Source organism: Mirounga angustirostris, unplaced genomic scaffold (genome assembly GCF_029215605.1).
Source record: "Mirounga angustirostris isolate CCGP_5_RB_7025 unplaced genomic scaffold, mMirAng1.0.hap1 SCAF_17, whole genome shotgun sequence".
Classification (NCBI taxonomy): Eukaryota; Metazoa; Chordata; class Mammalia; order Carnivora; family Phocidae; genus Mirounga; species Mirounga angustirostris.
Genome location: NW_026991725.1, coordinates 13,131,784 through 13,151,926, shown reverse-complemented (window position 1 = coordinate 13,151,926; position 20,143 = coordinate 13,131,784). Strand labels below are relative to the sequence as shown.

The following is a 20,143-nucleotide window of genomic DNA, read 5'->3' as shown; positions in this document are numbered from 1 at the left end:
CTACAATAGAACAATAACTTCTCACTTCTTTATTGCCACAATGCTTGGTCTTTGGCTTTCAACCTTTTAGTCCTTTGACCTTTCTGGGTTTTTTCCTAAAGTTCTTAACCCCCTTCTTATTTCACTTTATTCTGAATCCAGCATAATCAGCATGATCTGCCATTTCAGTCACTTGCTAGCGCCATTGACCTTATCTTTAGGAAAGTCCTACTTTTTTTTTTTAAAGATTTTATTTATTTATTTGACAGAGAGACAGCAAGAGAGGGAACACAAGCAGGGGGAGTGGGAGAGGGAGAAGCAGGCCTGCCACCCAGCAGGGAGCCCGACAACGGGGCTCAATCCCAGGACCCTGGGATCATGACCTGAGCCGAAGGCAGACGCTTAATGACTGAACCACCCAGGTGCCCCTGGGAAAGTCCTACTTTTAATAGTTTAGTTGTTGGGGCACCTGGGTGGCTCAGTCATTGAGCGTCTGCCTTCGGCTCAGGTTATGATCCCAGGATCCTGGGATCGAGCCCCACATCAGGTTCCCTGCTCCGCAGGAAGCCTGCTTCTCCCTGTCCCACTCCCCCTGCTTGTGTTCCCTCTCTCACTGTGTCTCTCTCTGTCAAATAAATAAAATCTTAAAAAAAAAATTGTTTGGTTGTTAATGCCCCTTTATTCCTGTATTTCAGTTACTGAGCATTGCTGGCAGAAATCACAAACTTGTAGATTGCTGCTAGGACAAATTTGTAGTCCCCAAATCATTTGGACCCTCGGTATTCACCAGCTATTTTTCTTTCCTTCTTTCCTTCTTCCTTCCTTCCTTTCTTTTTTAAGATTTTATTTATTTGACACAGAGTGAGAGAGAGAGAGCACACAAGCAGTGTCAGGCAGAGGGAGAGGGAGAAGCAGGCTCCCTGCTGACCTGGGAGCCCGATGTGGGGCTCGATCCCAGGACCCTGGGATCATGACCTGAGCCGAAGGCAGACGCTTAACTGACTGAGCCACCCAGGCGCCCCACCAGCTGTTTTTCTCCATGTCCCTAGACAGCTTCTTCCGTTCTCTATAACTTTGCTATCAGTCCCTCTTACCTCTTTAGTAGACTGCCTCTCTTCCTATTTGAGGCTGTCACATGTGATTTCCTTCCACTTCCTGTTCTAATCCCTACCCCTAATACCATATTAATCTGCATTTTCATTTGTCTTTACTTCCTTCTCTCCAGTGTTAGTAAGAGATATATTCCTCTCCTTTCCAAGGTTAAGCCCTCTCTTTATGTTTTGGATCCCATCTCTTTCTGCCTGTTAGGGGTCTCTGTCACTTCTTTCTCTTTTTCCATCCTCTATCCTTACTACTTTCTTTGTTTAAGTATATTCATGTCTTTTCCATATTTAGTAAAACAAATCCTTCTCACAAAGTCTTCCTATGGCTTCTACCCTCTTTGCCTTTCATAGCTGAATTTCTTGAGAAGTCATGTTTTATTACTTTTTCATTCACTATATTTTGACTTAATGACTCTACTATTTCAATAAAACTCTTGTCATCACCAGTCTCCTAATGGCTGAATTCAATGGTCTTTACTTAATTCATCCTTCATTTACTTCTCTGTTACATTGAAGCTATTGACCACAGTATTTTGAAACTGTTTTCTTTACTTATGTGATTCTACTTTACTAATTTTTCAGCTTATCTCTTAGTCTCTTGCTTCCCAGACTTTCTCAAAATTACTTATTTAAAAAACTCAAACCTCCTGAGCAGTTAAAAAATAATGTTTGAGGGTGCCTGGGTGGCTCAGTCGGTTGGGCATGTGCCTTTGGCTCTGGTCATGGTCCCAGGGTCCTGGGATCGAGTCCCGCATTGGGCTCCCTGCTTGGCGGGGAGCCTGCTTCTCCCTTTCCCACTCCCCCTGCTTGTGTTCCTGCTCTCACTATCTCTCTCTCTGTCAAATAAATAAATAAAATCTTAAAAAAAAAAAAAGTAATAATGTTTGAAATTTTTCAGACTTTCCAAAGGGTTGCAAGAATAGTACAGTGAACACCAACTAAGTTTGCCATATTTTCTTTGTCTGCCCCTCACTTGCTCCATCCCTTCCATGTATATGTATATTTATGCATATTCAAAATTTTCATTCTTTTGCTGTACAATTTGAAAGTTAATTGTAGGTATCATGGTATTTCACCCTTATTTTCTTTAGTTTGTATCTCTTAAGAGTAAGGGCATTTTCACATAAAATCACAGTGTAATTATCACATTTGGGAAACTTACCATTGATAAACAGTTGCTGTTTTCTAATATATCGTCCATACTCAGTATATCTTTTATAGCTGTTTTATTTTGTTTTTAATATTCGGGATTTAGCCAAGGATCACATATGCATTGAGTTGTCCTATCTCTTTAGTTTCCTTTATTCTGGAGCCATTTCCCACCCTTTTCTTTTGTCTTTCATGACATTTACATTTTTTGAAGAGCTCAGGCCAGTTGTTTTGCAGAATATCCCTTAATTTGGATATGTTTCATTGTTTACTCATGAAAACACCTAAATTTTAAATTTAGGTTAAATACTTTTTGCAGGAATATTATGTTCTCAGTGTATGGTATAATAGGGATATGAATATTCTATCCTAATAATCTTTTACCCAGTGGTTTTATCATCCATTGTTTCTTTTTTTTTTTTTTTAAAAGATTTTATTTATTTATTTGAGAGAGAGAATGAGATAGAGAGCATGAGAGGGGGGAGGGTCAGAGAGAGAGAGGCAGACTCCCTGCTGAGCAGGGAGCCCAATGTGGGACTCGATCCCGGGACTCCAGGATCATGACCTGAGCCGAAGGCAGTCGCTTAACCGACTGAGCCACCCAGGCGCCCTCATCCATTGTTTCTTATCTAAATCAAATATTACTATGGTGATTACAAAATGGAGACTTTTCTATTTTGCCATTTTGTTTCTATATTGTCATTCTATAAGGAGCTTTTTATACTTCCTTTTTTAAATTTTAATTTTTTAAGAGTCAGTATGGACTTTTTATTTTCAGTGTGTTATCCATTTCTTTCATTATTCATTTGGTTCTCAAATTGTCCCAAATTTTGCTACAGAGAACTCTTTTAAGATGGCTTCTATGTCCTTGATATGTCCTTGTCAGTTTTTGAGTACTTCCTGGTATAATAGAGTGCTCCGGATTTCCCTTGCACTTTCCCTAACTCTGGCTTAGAACCATCTTTTTCTCTAAGGAACCCTGGTTTCTTTTGGTAGAGAAACCAAGATCTGGGTGCCAGCTATGCTCCCTACTACTAAAGTGTCATTGTTTCTGGCTCTTTCAGTGGGTAGAGCTAGGAGGTTTTTCTTTTTAAATCATGGCTTCAGGGGCACCTGGGTGGCTCGGTTGGTTAAGCAACTGCCTTCGGCTCAGGTCATGATCCCAGGGTCCTGGGATCGAGTCCCGCATCGGGCTCCCTGCTCTGCGGGGAGCCTGCTTCTCCCTCTCCCACTCCCCCTGCTTGTGTTCCCTCTCTCGCTGTGTCTCTCTCTGTCAAATAAATAAATAAAATCTTTAAAAAAAAAAAAAATCATGGCTTCATATTGATATCCCTAATTCCAGTCCAGTTCCATAGGGCTTTTCTTATCTCAGTCCATATTTACATCTCTGGTTTTCCACAGTGAGAAGCCTGGTAGTAACATCAATAAATTTACTCATTTGCTCAGTTGTACAATATATGCATAATAGTTTGAGAATTACAATATCAGTATTATTAGCAGCTACAAACCTACTTAGTGTGGCATAAGATTTCTTTGCAATTTTTGTTATGCTTACATATATGTCATTAAGAGTGTGCTACATAAAGTTATTTAAATATCTTTTTTCTCCTATGGTAAAATTATCAGGGTAATATTCAGTTACATTTATATATTTCTGTTGTGTTCAGTTTTATTTCCCTCCCCATCCTTGTTGATTTAATTTTAGTTTTGGAATGTATAAAACATTACCATGGTTCAGAATTCAAAAACCTCCATTTTATAATCACAATAATATTTGATTTTGGTAAGAGAAAAAAAAAATTTTTATTTAGGTAAGCTGAAACCATTGAGGTTTTACTCCAAAGATGTACTCAGAAGTCTAATCCCATTACTTAATCTTCCCACTGTCATTAGCTTTTGGTTTATCTTAGTTGTGTTCATTATTGAGGATATAAGGAGATACATATACATATTCTTGTTTCCCCTTTCTTACACAAAAGGTAGTATATGTGATACTGTTATGCCATATATGCTCTTTTGCACCTTGCTTTCATAGAGACATTCCCCATTCTTTTTATAGCTTTTTTTTACACATCAGGTAGGTAGTCCATAGGTTTTTATCCAGTATTCTATACATGGGCATTTAGGTTGTTTTTAACATTTCACTTTTATAAATAATATTGCAACTAATAACCTTGTGTATATGCATTTTCATGTTACTGGAGATGTACCAGAACTTAGTCCTAGAATTTAGACTTAACATGTCCAAAAACAATGCATTGTTTTCCCAAAACTCTTTTCTTGACTTCCATTTCCTGTTATTGAATGATAACCATTGTTCTATTACTTATGCAGAAACCATGGTATCATCATTTCTTCTCAACCTAGTCCTCAAGTGCTGATAATACATCTTTATCTTTTCTTTTTTTATTTTTTCCACCTTCATTTTCCTTTTCCTTTTTTTTTTTTTTAGAGGGGGTTGAGTAAGGGTGGAGGGAGAGGGAGAGAATCTTAAGCAGCTGCCATGCCCAGCGTGGAGCCCATTGCCAGGCTCAGTCTCACACCCTGAGATCATGACCTGAGCTGAAATCAAGAGTTGGACACTTAACTCACTGAGCCGCATAGGTGCCCCCCAACTTCATTTTCTTAGTTACAGGTCTTACTTTACTTAGTTTACTGTACTAGCCTCCTAACTGGTCTCATTTCTTCCCTAAAACTCCATACTGCTATTAAACTGTCTTAAAGGGTTATTCATTTTCAGAACCTCAACATTTTTCCTCTGCCTCTAAGATAAGATTCACACGCTTTTGCCTAGATACCTAGGCCTTCCATTTCTGGTCTCCACCTACATCACCAGCCTAATCTCTAGCCACTTCTAACCATATTGAACTACTTATAGGTTCCCTAGACATGTCCTGTCAAGCCTCTCTGGCCCTGGAAATGCTTTTTTTTTTTTACCCTCTGCATTTCATTTTAATAATTTTTTATGATACAGTTTAGGTATTGCCACCTCCAGGAACACTTCTTGCCATGTCAGATGTAGTTGCTCTGTTCTCCCAAAGCACCTTGTGCTTACCTGCAGTGACTTCTCTCTCTTCCCCGAGACTTTGGACTCCTATAGGCTGGAGACTTCTGTTAGTTCTTCTTTCTTATTATAGAGCCTGGAGCATAGTAGACATTGAACAGTTAGTGAATATATGAATAAACTTCACCTATTTACATTTTTTAAAAAGGTATCTTTAGGTTGTCATTTACATGTTCACTGCAAAAAATCCGAACAGTGCAGATATATATGAGAAGTGAATGTCTTCCATTACTCCTATCTCAGTCTCTAGTGGGAACTATGAGTAATAGTTTAATATTGGCAAGAAAAGCACAAAATAGATTTTCCAGTTACTATAGAATAAAAATGTCTACTGTTTTGTTCTTATAGATCATCTCTTTTCCTTTAGGCAATGATAGTAAGAAATGCTAAAGATACAGCTCATACAAAAGCAGAACGGAATATTCTGGAGGAAGTAAAGCATCCCTTCATTGTGGATTTAATTTATGCCTTTCAGACCGGTGGAAAACTCTACCTCATCCTTGAGTATCTCAGCGGTCAGTACACTCAGTTTGGTGTAATTATTTGCATTTGCTTCAGAAACTGGGTCAAACATTATTTTCCATTGGAAAATGCTTTTTCCCCAATGTGATTAAATAGTTCTTAAAATTGACAAATACATTGACATAAGGAATTCGGATGTGACCATATGTTTCTTTTCGCAGACAAATATAAAGGAAACTTTAACGGTTAAGTTTTTTCCCCATCTGTAAAATTTTATCTTAGTCCTAATCCTTTTGTAATCAATTACTTAAAATAACAAACACCTAATTGATACAGAGCCATCACATTGACTGCACTTGGGTAAGATACTATAATTCAAATGAACCATCAAAGCCATTTCTTTCTCAACTCAAATGGAAAACTTATTGAGAGTATTTAAGATATTGAGTATTTTCAAAATTGCATCTCTAAACAGAAGAATTTTTTGGTTGAATGTAGCCTTTTTGATAGACTGTGCAGTTTATGTAGGAAGACATCCACAATTTCCAGGGCTTACTACCTCCTCGAAACTTGTTGCTTCTTACCATTTCTAGATCACAGGTATCTGTTTCCAGCCAACATATTTGAGTTTTCTGAAAAGCAGGTTTCACAATGGCCTGTAACATGGAACAGAAAGCTGCAGAATTTAGCAACTTTTTTGACTGTTGTTGCTATTTTTTGGTTAACTTTATTTTGACATGATTTCAGATTTACACAGAAAAGTTGCAGAAATAGTACAAAGACTTTCCACATACCCTTCACCTAAATTCCCCAAGTGTTACCATTTTACAGGTGTTTTGTTTCATCCTTCTTTTCTCTCCCTCTCTACATATATGTATACACATGTATGGGTATGTATATATGTATGTGTATGTATGTACATGTACATGTATACATATATATACATGTACATGTATATACATAATTTTTTTCTGGATTGCTTAAGAGAGTGTTGCAGACATGATTTCCCATTACCCCTAAATACTTCAGTGTATATTTTCTAAATTCAATGATAGTATCTTAACTCTACTAAAATTATCAAAACTGGAAATTAACAGATACAGTAATATCTCTCAGTTTCCTTTAATCTAGAACAGTTCCTCAGTCTTTGTCTTTTGTGACCTTGACATTTTTGAAGAATATAGGCCACTTATTTTGTAGAATGCATCAATTTGGGCTTATGGGATGTTTCCTCAAGATTAGATTCAGGTTATGCATTTGGGGAGGACCATCAAAATGACATTGTGTCCTTCTCTGTCAGATCAGGAGGTACATGATGTTTATATCTTTGTCCCATTACTGTTGATATTTACTTTGATCACACTTACAAGGTGGTGTTGGCCAGTTTTTTCCCTGGTGAAGTTTTCCCTTTGTAATGAATAAGTATCTTGAGATACATTGGGATTATTGAAATATCTTGTCTCTCATCAAGCTTTCACATACAGTTTTAGCATTCATTGATTGTTGCTTGAAACAATTAACTATAATGATTGCCAAGTGATTTTTCTTATTCCATCGTGCCTCATTCATTATTTGGCATTCTACTGTAACAAAGAGCTTTCCCTTCTCTCCCATTTTAAAACTTAATTTATTGATCTCTTCATTGATTTACATCATTGTGGGCTCATGGATTCTAAGATTATTCAGTGGGATATAATTCTTTATTATCATTATTTATTTTGATATTCAAAACAGTGCCATGCTTTTAACAAAGCTGCTGCCGGGTTCCTCTGGATTAAGAGATCTGAAAATATGGAATAAGGGTGTTCACTAATTTTAATTTGTAAGGGTGGCTTAATTATATACTAATGTTTTTCTGCTTAGGGTAAAATGTGAGAGAAGTTTTAACCAAGATTATTTTTTTAACCTCAGGTCTGGAATCTATAACTATTTTGAAGTTAAAAATGTACAAACCTGGAACTCCAAAATACGTATTTCACATAAAAATAAGAACACTACTAAAAATAGAATCCTGAAGACTTAGTTTTAAACCTGTATTTTTTAGAATCTGTTTTTTATTTTTAAGGGACTGATATCTTTTTTTTTTTTTTTAAGATTTTATTTATTTATTTGAGAGAGAGAGAATGAGAGAGAGCACATGAGAGGGGGGAGGGTCAGAGGGAGAAGCAGACTCCCCGCCGAGCAGGGAGCCCGATGCTGGACTCGATCCAGGGACTCCAGGATCATGACCTGAGCCGAAGGCAGTCGCTTAACCAACTGAGCCACCCAGGCGCCCAGGGACTGATATCTTTTAACTGTGGTTAGAAAGGGGTTGGAAATGAAGATTGTTTTATTTCTAATATCTTTTCCTTTTCTTTACAGGAGGAGAATTATTTATGCAGTTAGAAAGAGAGGGAATATTTATGGAAGACACAGCCTGGTAAGTGAAATTTTTGTGGTTGCAGGGATTCAGGTAATGATTCATATAATTAAAAGCAAAGTCCTGTTCCCACTGTGGGCAGCCAAATGATTCAATAAATTGTTCTGGAGCCAGTCAGTCACTCAGGACTTCAAGGGGGAGAAGCATCTTTGGGGTGGGGCAGCTTTTGGAGGTCACATCATTCCTTTGCCCCCAGGCCTTGGGTGGAACGCTCTTCACGCCAGTTCCTAACAGAACCATTCTCACTGGGGCTTTCTTTCCTTGAATTGGTAAGCTGCCTGCCTTGGCTGTGGGTGAGTGTGGTTTTCCGGTGAAACTTTATGTCTGGAACAATGGAAAGTATCAGAAATCATCTCCTCTTTTTTTTTAGACTTTCCAGTTCCCAAGGTGCAGTCTTAGGGAGGTGATAAGCCGGCACACATCATCTGTGGATTGATTCTATGGCCAGGATGGGATCTACCCTTATATTTCTTAAGATGGCATCTGCTTCAAATTAAAAATATATACATCCTTTTGTGAGATGACAGTATTGGGTAACAATAAATCAGTTTATCCTACACATTAATTGAATAGAAAACACTTATATGTTTTTTCTACCTTAATTACCAAACTGCATTCCATTGTTTAATTTCAGGCCTTTTCTAACACAGAAGCTGCATTTAAGAGCCTTAGGGATGAAGTACCCTTTTTTGGAGGAGGCTCTCTGAGCCGTGTTGGAGGCTGTATTTGTGGTCCTGCTGGCTGTGAAACTGCCTCAGTCCTCTAGGACACACCCTCTCCATCCTGGAGTAATCTGCAGGATTGCAACATTGTTATGCAGCCAGTATTGCAGTGCCTTGTGCTTTTCGAATCCAGACAGGGTTGACTCAGCCCTTTATTCTTTTGAGGTAGATAAATTTGAGTGTCACACAGTTTATAGTTGTGGGCTGGCTGGCAAGAGGGAGGGCAGATACTGTGGGCATGAACTGTATATAATTATGCAGCTATATTAAGGGATGAGCGGGCTTCTAAGGGTCAGGTTATTTATAAGGTATCTTTTGAAACTAAGACTTGCTGTCTGAGAATAACAAAGTTCCTACGTCCTATGGGATTTTAAAATTGGGGGTGGGTGGGAGTAATTTGCTCCGATCTGAATGACTATTGGCCTAATTCCTACACAGAACAAAAACCAGTGACAGTTTGGCATATTCTGGACTTCTTAGCAATTAGCAGTATGTTCTAATGATGAAATAAAACATTTTATAGTTTCACTAAATAAGTGAAACATAAATGTCACCATGCCTTTTGGCAGCATCCTATGCCATCTCTTTCCCCCATACCCACCCCCATCCCCACTAATTTGGTCTTTGGTGCATGTCTATTTCTTTCAAGGAATTTTACTCCATACATAAACTGCTTTGAGTATATTACTCTTTTTAATTTTACTAAATCACTTTTGTTTCCAGCTTTTACTTGGCAGAAATCTCCATGGCTTTGGGGCATTTACATCAAAAGGGGATCATCTACAGAGACCTGAAGCCGGAGAATATCATGCTTAATCACCAAGGTGGAGATATACCGTAAACAATTCTATAGTAAATAATCATCTTAAAATCCTCCCACACAGGTCATGGTCATTTACAAAGCCCCATAGTCATGTATCTATTATTATACATTCCTCCCTCAGAATTTATGGCATCATAATACTTGCTGAGATTTAGGTATTTAGATATTTGTGATTGATGAGATTAGAGGGAGTTAGGAATAACTGGCCACTCAGCTGTGTTTTTCAGTTTAGTCCTTGCTCTCTATAGCTTGTCGTTCTTTTGAAATCTTTACATAACATGTGGTGAGCTAAAAGCCAGTCCAAACCTTAATTTTGGTTTCTTCCTTAAATTGGAAAGCAGATCTTAACCCTATAAATTGAGTTTTTCTTAATGATAAAAATACATAAATATTAGAAGCAATGCTTTTTATTTATTTTTTTAAAAGATTTTATTTATTTATTTGACAGAGAGAGACACAGTGAGAGAGGGAACACAAGCAGGGGGAGTGGGACAGGGAGAAGCAGGTTTCCCGCTGAGCAGGGAGCCCGACGCTTAACAACCGAGCCACCCAGGCGCCCCAGAATTAATACTTTTTATGGTAAATTTTATTAATGCTGTAAAAAAGGATCAGAATTGAACCAAAATATTTGATGTAGCCTTGGAAAGAAAATGTTTAGTAGGCATCAGTTTATTCTTGCTGTTTGTAAAAACAAACATAAAAATCAGAAAGGCTAATATTCTGTACAGGTGTAGGTAGAGCAAATTGAGTCTTGATTACAAGTGCATGTTGCTATAGACAGTTTGATTTATGCAAGAGTAATTTGGGCTAGGTAGACTCCACAGCTCACTCATACCCCAAAGGAGCAACCAGCTAACCAGGCTATCGGGGTGCTGGCAGCAGTTGCTGATCCTTCGATGTCTACAAAATGATACAATAGGTGGTTAAGGGTTTTAAATTCTTGGACAGGAAATGATGTGGACAACTGACACTAGTATGAATATGTTTCATATTGTGCTTTTCTTTCTCTTTTTTTTTTTTTAAGAGAAATGCTCTACTTAACCAAGAACATCGTTGTGAATCTATATATCTCTCTCCCTCCCAGTTCTGCTCCCATCCCCCCAAACCTGGATTCTGATTCTGAATTCTAAGGCAAAGGATAGAATAGGGAAATGACTAGTTAACTTCTTTGATCCATAAGCTTGAGTGTGTCAGGTGGCTCTGTGAAAATAAAGGTCATATTTTTTTCTGTGTCAGAGTAAAGTACACATTTACATTTGTATCAATAGGCCATTGCCTTTTCTTTTCTCTGAAATAAACCTGGAATAGTAGGGTCCCTGGGGTGGTTGAACCACTGGATATCTAATAACAGTTCAGTAATGTTCTTTGTGTAAGGTGGTGAGTTTTTCACTTTCTGGATTAGAGATGACAGTCGCATGCCATAGCAATTTCATTTCTTTTTCTGAACTGGCAGTATTGGCAGAATAAGCTAACTTGTTATAGTGACTTTCTGAGACTATTTAAAAAACTGTCCAGTCACAGTTCACTGTGGTAAAAAGTTATATATTTGAAATACAGTGTCAGACCTTTAAAAGGTGCAGCATATCTTTATTAGGGTTTGTGTACTTAACCAGACTTTCAAAAATTTTTCTTGAAAGGGCTTGTTTTCTCAGGATGGTAGAGCTAGAGCCTTGGACAAGCTGTTTTACTTTTTTTCTCTATTTTCCTTTTATAATACATCATTGGCAAAAAATGACTATTAGCTTTAAAAAGTTAGCATCCCACTTTATGGATGGCACCTTACTAGTTGTATCTTCAAAAAATATTTAAGGCAGAAAAAGTTAAATGGAAGGATAGATTATTGTCTTGTATGATACATTCAAACACTGCACATGCTTAGAGTTCTCAGAATAACTGCTGTGATCTTTCATTGTAGGTCATGTGAAACTAACAGACTTTGGACTATGCAAAGAATCTATTCATGATGGAACAGTCACACACACATTTTGTGGAACAATAGAATACATGTGAGCTGCATGTTGAAAGAAATAAAACTGGTTTGGGGGAGTAATAGCTAACTTTTACCTGGTTTAATAGTGTGCTATATATTTTCTATAGCATCATTTGGCTCCATATGTTGTTTTTAAAACTTCTAATTCAGATGATATGCAAATGGGTGAATTTTTTAGGCATATTATTTTTCTCATTGTAGGGCCCCTGAAATCTTGATGAGAAGTGGCCACAATCGTGCTGTGGATTGGTGGAGTTTGGGAGCATTAATGTATGACATGCTGACTGGAGCAGTAGGTGCACAGTTAAAAGCTGCATGTATTATGGTCTGTGCTGAGTAGTTATTAAATCATTATGGCAAGAGACCTTTCCTGCGCTTTTTAAAATGTTACTGATGGAGTTATTTAAAAAAAAAATTAACCCTAATAAAGCTTTATTGGTAGCAGAATGGGCCCCTATACTTTTAAAAACATTTTTGTTTAAATGATCTGTCGTGTCAGTCCTGTGAAAGAGATATAAAATAGATTACTGCCCTTATTTTATAAAAGGAGAAAGTAAAGCATAAAATCACATGGCTAACCTATTATAACATAGTTAATAGTGGAAACCCAGTTTCTTCTGAGATGTTGCTGTTTCTTCTGTCCCATTGCTTAAAAACTATAGATCTTTAGCAGTCAGCCCATATCACAGCATACATTTCTGATTTCTATGCATAGCTGACTAATTCAGAAAATGGATAGTTTTATTTTTTATATGCTAATTTTTCTCACTCTCTCTATTCCTAGCCCCCGTTCACTGGGGAGAATAGAAAGAAAACAATTGACAAAATCCTCAAATGTAAACTCAATTTGCCTCCCTACCTCACACAAGAAGCCAGAGATCTGCTTAAAAAGGTAGGACACAAAACGATGACCCTTAACTACTGGGATCTAAATAGATAGAATTGAACATACATTTTGAATAAAGAATCATACACATATATTAAACAAAAAAGCCTACAGTTTTTGCAGGTAAAGTACAAATCTGTTTAAAGATTTTCTTTCCTTGGGGTGCCTGGGTGGCTGGCCTTTGGCTCAGGCCATGATCACAGGGTCCTGAGATCAAGCCCCGCATTGGGCTCCCTGCTCAGCAGAAGTCTGCTTCTCCCTCTCCCTCTGCCCCTTACCCCCCGCCCCACCAGCTTATGTGTGCTTTCTCTCTGCTCTCTCTCAAATAATTAAAAAAAAAGATTTGTCCTTTTTATTCCCAAACAATATTTAGTAGTAATTAATAAAGCCTATTTTCTCAAAATAGAGAAGCAATATAGACAAGCAAATTCTGTAAATAAAAAATAATCAATTTGGCTAAGGTTCATAAATGTTTTGTTTTCCCTCCCTAAAGCTGCTGAAAAGAAATGCTGCTTCTCGGCTTGGAGCTGGCCCTGGGGATGCTGGAGAAGTTCAAGTAGGGATTGGCCTTTTTGGTGGTTTGAGGGGAAGATAGTGCTAATTCTTTGTATTTGTGAGGATTGTATGGAGTTGTCTAAAGTTTATTTTGTGGGGCATCTGGGTGGCTCAGTTGGTTAAGTATCCGACTCTTGGTTTTGGCTCAGGTCATGATCTCAGGGTCTTGGGATCGAGCCCTGTGTTGGGTCAGCTTGAGAGATTCTCCCTCTCCCTTCCCCTCTGCCCCTCCCCCCACTCATGTTCATGCTTTCTCTCTCTTAAATAAATAAAATCTAAAAAATAAATAGTATAGTTTATTTTGTGATTTGTAACTTCAAACAAACAGTTAATTTGTCAATCCAATGAAGTCTATTTGCCTTGACTTTTCTTCCTGTTCTTTTTTCCTAGGCTCATCCATTCTTCAGGCATATTAACTGGGAAGAACTGCTAGCTCGGAAGGTGGAGCCCCCTTTTAAACCTCTGTTGGTATGTATATATGAAACCATATAACTTGAAGGACCTGGTACTTACTTAGAATAAAATCTCAGAGCATTCAGAAACGTTATGTTTATATTAACAATTCAGAAAACTTTGGTTTATGTTCTCTTCAGAATCTTTATTCTGTACAGTCTTTTCAAGGACTACTGCCAGCAGCAATTGATGAGTATATTAACTATTTTTAAGTTGGTTGCCTAAGACAACTAAATATTTCAAGTAGTTAGAACTTTTTTGCTTGGTTTGCTTAATTCAACCGTATTTTATTTTTATGGAGTATAATCTTTTACTCTATTTTTTTATTTTTAACTTTTTTAAAGTTTTATTTATTTAAGTAATCTCTGTATCCCACATGGGGTTCAAAATCATGACCCTGAGATCAAGAGTCACATGCTCAGGGTACCTGGGTGGCTCAGTCAGTTAAGCATCTGCCTTTGGCTCGGGTCATGATCCTAGGGTCTCTCTCTCCCTGCTCAGTGGGGAGCCTACTTCTACCTCTGCCCGCTGCTTGCACTCTCTTTATCTCTCTCTCAAGTAAGCACATAAAATCTTTAAAAAAAAAAAAAAAAAAAGTCACATGCTCCTCTGACTAAGCCAGCCAGGTGCCCTTAATTTAATTAAATTTTTTTTTTTTTAAGATTTTTTATTTATTTGACAGAGAGGGACAGTGAGAGAGGGAACACAAGCAGGGGGAGTGGGAGAGGGAGAAGCAGGCTTCCCGCTGAGGAGGAACCCAGACGTGGGGCTCAATCCAAGACCCTGGGATCACGACCTGAGCAGAAGGCAGACACTTAACAACTGAGCCACCCAGGCACCCCTCTTTTCTTTTTTTTAAAGATTTCATTTATTTATTTGGCAGAGGGAGCAGCAGAGGGAGAGGGAGAAGCAGGCTCTCCACTGAGCAGGGGGCCTGATGTGGGGCTCGATCCCAGGACCCTGGGATCATGACCTGAGCTGAAGGCAGACACTTAACCGACTGAGCCACCTAGGTGCCCCTTATTTTTTATTTCTAAATTGAAGTTTAGTTGACATAGAATAATATATAAGTTTCAGGTATATAGCATAGTGATTTAACAGTTACATACATAACATAATGCTCACCAGGGTAAGTGTGGTTACCCTCTGATTCAACCCTGTTTTGAATTTGATTTTCTGGGAATTTTTTTCTTCAAAATATAGTATAAATGTGTGTTAGTTTGCTAGGGTTGCTGTAACAAAGTACCACAAACTAGGTGGCTTACACAGCAGAAGTTTATTGTATTACAGTTCTGGAGACTAGATGTCCAAGATAATGTATTGACAGGCTTGGTTCATTATGAAGGCTGTGAGAGCCTTCTGTTCCACTTTGTGCGTCTCTCCTAGCTTCTGGTGGCTTGCTAGCAATCTTTGGCATTCCTTGGCTTGTAGGCACATTACCTGATCTCTGACTTTATGTTTGCATAACAATGTGTTTATGAGTACATGAGTTAGTGTGTTAGTTCTTGTCTTTCTTCCACCTCAGAATTTGAGAAAATAGTTTATTTTTCTATTTCTTGGAATGAAGGTGGAGGAGGAGGAAGATAACGATGATGATAATTTGGTTCTGGAGCACAAGGTGACTTGCTTTAAAATTTTCACATATATAATTTTAAGGAGGATAATTAACCCTTCTGTACCAATGGTCCAGCTTGTCAGGTCATCTTGTTTAAACATAAACAGAACTGCTAGCTATCATCACAACTAAAAAGCTGACAGTTTCCCCAGTTTCTTTTGTTTTCTTTTCCTCCCTGTTGGTTTCTTTTAATAAGAATTCAGTCAAGGTCTATACAGTTTGGTTATTGTATCTCTTAGGTCTCTTTCCAACCCCCTCTCGATTCCTCTCCTGAGTATTTACTGAAGAAACTGGACTATATGTCCTATAGGGTTTCTAACTTTGATTTTGCTGATTTTAACCCCATAGTGTCATTGACCATATTCATCTGTTCCCTGTATTTCCAAAAACTAGTATTTAGATTTAAATACTTAATCTGCTTCAGATTAAACTTTTGATGTTGTATATTTTAGTCAGGAGGCATAATGTGTATTTGTATTTTTTTTAGTGATGTTGTGATCATTGCCAACATTAGTGATGCTTAGGTATGGTCAATTTGGCAAGGTTTGGAGACAAGTTGTCATAACTTGGGGAGGGTATGTTATTGGTTTGCAGTGGGTCGAGGCCAGAGATGCTGCTAAACATCCTCTTTTACATAGGACAGACCCCTACAACAAGAATTATCAAGCCCAAAATGTCAGTAGTGCTGAGATTCAGAAACTCTGGCCTAGTTTCAGGATTTCAGTGGGGGTTTGCAAAATTGTCTTATTCTAATACTATTATTGATTCCTCATTAGTGAATTTTTCCCTAAAGAGAAACCTACATTGTTCATACAGGAAAGGCAGGATGAATGTTTGTTTCTTTCCCATTTTTCAAAATAATAAATTAGTTCTTGCGGGCGCCTGGGTGGCTCAGTTGGTTAAGCGACTGCCTTCAGCTCAGGTCATGATCCTGGAGTCCCTGGATCGAGTCCCGCGTCGGGCTCCCTGCTTGGGCAGGGAGCCTGCTTCTGCCTCTGACCCTCCCCCCTCTCATGTGCTCTCTTTCTCGTTCTCTCTGTCTCAAATAAATAAATAAAATCTTAAAAAAAAAAAAAATAATAAATTAGTTCTTTAACATCTTCCAAAATTGACCAGTTCTTTGATTTTTTTTCAGTATAATTATGAACTTACGCCTTTTGGGGCGCCTGGGTGGCTCAGTCGTTAAGTGTCTGCCTTCGGCTCAGGTCATGATCCCAGGGTCCTGGGATCAAGCCCCGCATCAGGCTCCCTGCTCAGCGGGAGGCCTGCTTCTCCCTCTCCCACTCCCCCTGCTTGTGTTCCCTCTCTGTCTCTCTCTCTGTCAAATCAATAAATAAAATCTTAAAAAAAAAAAACTATGAACTTATGCCTTTTAATATATTTGTGTTTCAATCCATTGCAGTAATTTTTACTGATGCTTAGTTTTTATCATCTTTTGACACTGGGTTCCTTAGCTCTTTTGACATGACCACAAAGTCTGATGTTGCCAGAGAGAAGGAATTAAACAGATGTGGTGGTTAGATTTAGGTGATGTTTTTCATAAGAAAATGTACTCATGCAGAGTAGAATATCATTTTTGCTCCTTGAGAAATCTGTAATAGGATGAAATAAGCTATGGGAAGAAGCTTTAGAGCATTTTACAAATGTGTTTTGTGTTCTGTTTCAGTAGTTTTTCAGGTTTATTATAAACCTGCAGTGGCCAGCTGAGCAAATTATATCTAATAGGGAATTTAGCCAGTGGACTAGGCGCCCTGAAGCTTTGTAAGTGGGGAAGATTGACATTCAAAATTTTTTTGACAGATTTTTTTTTAAAAAAATGATGAGCGTGTACTAAAATCTACTTTAATAAATGCTTAAAAATTGAAGATGTAATTTGACCTTTGAAACTTTCCACCTGGGGGCACCTGGGTGGCTCAGTCGGTTAAGCGTCTGCCTTCAGCTCAGGTCATGAGCTTGAGGTCCTGGGATTGAGCCCTGCGTCGTGCTCTCTGCTCAGCAGGGTGTCTGCTTCTCCCTCTCCCTCTGCCCCTCCCCACCATTTGTGCTCTCTCTAGCTCTCTCTTTCAAATAAATAAAACCTTAAAAAAGAAAGAAACTTTCCACCAATTTATTTCCAATTTATTTTTCAGTCTATGCCTGCTATAACTATTCTGATATTTTATTACAATCAAACCCTATGAAGAGTTCTAGCTAGAGCCTTCTCTAATATAAGTCATGTATTTGATTGATACGTATAATATAGACTATTCATCGTTTTCTAATTTTGTTTTTCGCAAAGCAATCTGAAGAGGATGTGAGTCAGTTTGATTCAAAGTTTACACGTCAGACACCTGTTGACAGCCCAGATGACTCAACTCTCAGTGAAAGTGCCAACCAGGTCTTTCTGGTAAGTGAAAGAATTTCCATGTAGCCATGAGAAATTTAAGTATTAGGATGGACCCTTTTCAATAAGAAAATTCAATTTGTTTGCTTTGCAGTTGATGTAGATAACCTGGGATGCTATTTTTTATTAAGTTAATTTACAACTTGCTAAGTTAGAAAATGGATTCCCATAATCCATTATTCCATTTCAGCAGTTAGAGTGGGACTGTCTGATTCTTTGGAGTATATGATTCCCTTTTTAGATGGGCCACTGACTTAAAATGATGTTTGGCTCAGTATCTCAATTGGAAGTCACACCATTACGGGGCGCCTGGGTGGCTCAGTCGTTAAGCGTCTGCCTTCGGCTCAGGTCATGATCCCAGGGTCCTGGGATCAAGCCCCGCGTCGGGCTCCCTGCTCGGCAGGAAGCCTGCTTCTCCCTCTCCCACTCCCCCTGCTTGTGTTCCCTCTCTGGCTGGGTCTCTCTCTGTCAAATAAATAAATAAAATCTTTAAAAAAAAAAAGGAAGTCACACCGTTACAACAGTAGAAGAGCTCACTGTAACTGTTCTATTCCTGGAATAGCTACAAATTTTTGGTACATTTAGTGTAACTTTGTAGGGGATTTTTAACCTGTTAATTATGAATATTTGACATCAAAATATATTGGTTCATATGTAATAGTAAATTATTTGTAGAAATATCTGTGTTGATTTGTACCTTGTCGCCTCAGAAAAGCAAAGCTTTTAGATTTTTAGATTTTTTACTTTTATTTTATTCAATTAATTAATTTATTTTTAAGATTTTTTTTATTCATCTGAGAGAGAGAGATACAGAGCGAGCATGAGCAGGGGAGAGAGGCAGAGGCAGAGGGAGAAGCAGACTCCCAGCCGAGCCGGGAGCCTGACGTGGGGCCCGATCCCAGCACCCTGGGATCACGACCCGAGTTGAAGGCAGATGCTTAACCATCCGAGCCACCCAGGCACCCCAGATTTTTAGATTTTTTTTTTAGAGCTTTTAGATTTTGATCAACAAAAACCTCATTTTATATCATTTCCTTTGTCTACATAAAGTGAATCTCTTAATTTTTTATGTTTAAGATTTTTTATTTATTTATATGACAGAGAGAGAGAGCACAAGCAGGTGGAGTAGCAGGGAGAGGGAGAAGCAGGTTCCCTGCTGAGCAAGGAGCCCAATGCGGGGCTCGATCCTAGGACCCTGGGATCATGACCTGAGCTGAAGGCAGTTGCTTAACCAACTAAGCCACCCAGGTACCCCTCTTAAAAACTAATAAAAAACAGTAACATCCCACTTACCTGGAGACTGTGGTCAGAGCAACTTCAGTTCAATAATTATTTAAATTCCTATCACAGAATTAAAGGAAATTGAAAGATGATTAAGGCACAGCCTGGCCCTCTTGGTAGTTAGAGCTTTAGCCCACTGGACTATGTGGGGAAATGGTTTCTGAAGCATATGCGCTATAGAATTGCACCTCACTTGTTAGGACTTCACCCAGAGGCTTATTGAGTCTTCTTACTATAACTCAAAATGCCTATTCATAGGTGACTAGAATAATAAATGGAAGGGAAGTTAGGTGGAGGACTGATTGTTAAAGGGATAAACATTTACAGCAAGAGAAATGACACCTGGTAGTCTGATAGCAAGGTCCAAGAAAGAACTAAACCTAATAAAACTGCATAATTGCCTGTTATAATTGAGGGTTTTCACAATGTTGACCCTTATACATCAAGAAAATACCAAATCTATCCAATCATTGTTATAAAACCAGAGAGATCACACATGCCGAGTTAGAGAATTCTATTTTTACTTTGGCCTAATAATGAGAAACTGTTTGGGGTGTGATAATCTTAGTTGCTCATGGGCATGTGGGCTAGAAACACTAGAATTTTCTTTGCATTCATCTTGGTATTTAATATCTTAATGTGAAGCCTACATTTTCCTATTTTGTTTTTCTTTCAACAAAGTAGAATATTGTTTACTGGCATATGGGACTCAATAGAATTCTGCCTTCCTGAGGTCTGTGCCTCAAGAAATGGCTGGAAAGAAGCTGACAGGTGTGAAATGAGACTGGGGAAATGGGAGGACCCAGAGTGGTGATTTTAGGTGTGCACTGTTGTTTTGGTGTGTCAGAGACTGAAACCACATTTTCTTAATGTATATGACAAAACGCCATTCTGGAGTCTACAATTACTATCTTTCAGGGTTTTACATATGTGGCTCCATCTGTACTTGAAAGTGTGAAAGAAAAATTTTCCTTTGAACCAAAAATCCGATCACCTCGAAGATTTATTGGCAGCCCACGAACACCTGTCAGGTATTCAGACTTTGTTATTCTCACATCTTTTTTATTTTTTTTAACCTGGAAGAGTATGCTTAAGAAATTTATGCCACATTACATAAATGAAAGATCTGTCATATTCTCTGTGGTTGACATAAGCACAGCATCTACGTCTTGTATTGTATGCTATATAGTTTACCTTCCCTCCTGTGAAAGTAAGCTGCTGCACTGGCAAATGTCGTCTTTACCCATTCATTCAACATT

General features: G+C 38.2%; 1 protein-coding gene across 10 annotated transcripts in view; it reads left to right on the top strand.

The window, feature by feature from the left end:
• RPS6KB1 (ribosomal protein S6 kinase B1) overlaps positions 1-20,143 on the top strand; it is an 86,826-nt gene that overhangs the window by 37,854 nt on the left and 28,829 nt on the right. For 6 of the 10 annotated variants that reach the window (XR_010408423.1, XR_010408422.1, XM_064582379.1 and 3 more), the window contains 10 exons: positions 5,663-5,810; positions 8,119-8,176; positions 9,622-9,722; positions 11,637-11,727; positions 11,913-12,003; positions 12,496-12,603; positions 13,091-13,153; positions 13,543-13,620; positions 17,499-17,606; positions 19,803-19,915. Coding sequence is in view for 8 of the 10 variants with exons in the window: in XM_064582379.1 (XP_064438449.1) it covers positions 5,663-5,810; positions 8,119-8,176; positions 9,622-9,722; positions 11,637-11,727; positions 11,913-12,003; positions 12,496-12,603; positions 13,091-13,153; positions 13,543-13,620; positions 17,499-17,606; positions 19,803-19,915 (959 nt within the window). In the remaining 2 variants the exon portion in view is untranslated. Of the gene's footprint in view, positions 1-5,662; positions 5,811-8,118; positions 8,177-8,372; positions 8,446-8,546; positions 8,773-8,810; positions 9,058-9,621; positions 9,723-11,636; positions 11,728-11,912; positions 12,004-12,495; positions 12,604-13,090; positions 13,154-13,542; positions 13,621-17,498; positions 17,607-19,802; positions 19,916-20,143 lie in introns of those variants that run through there. The other 4 variants (XM_064582381.1, XM_045889295.3, XM_064582382.1 and 1 more) reach the window with 4 other exon arrangements.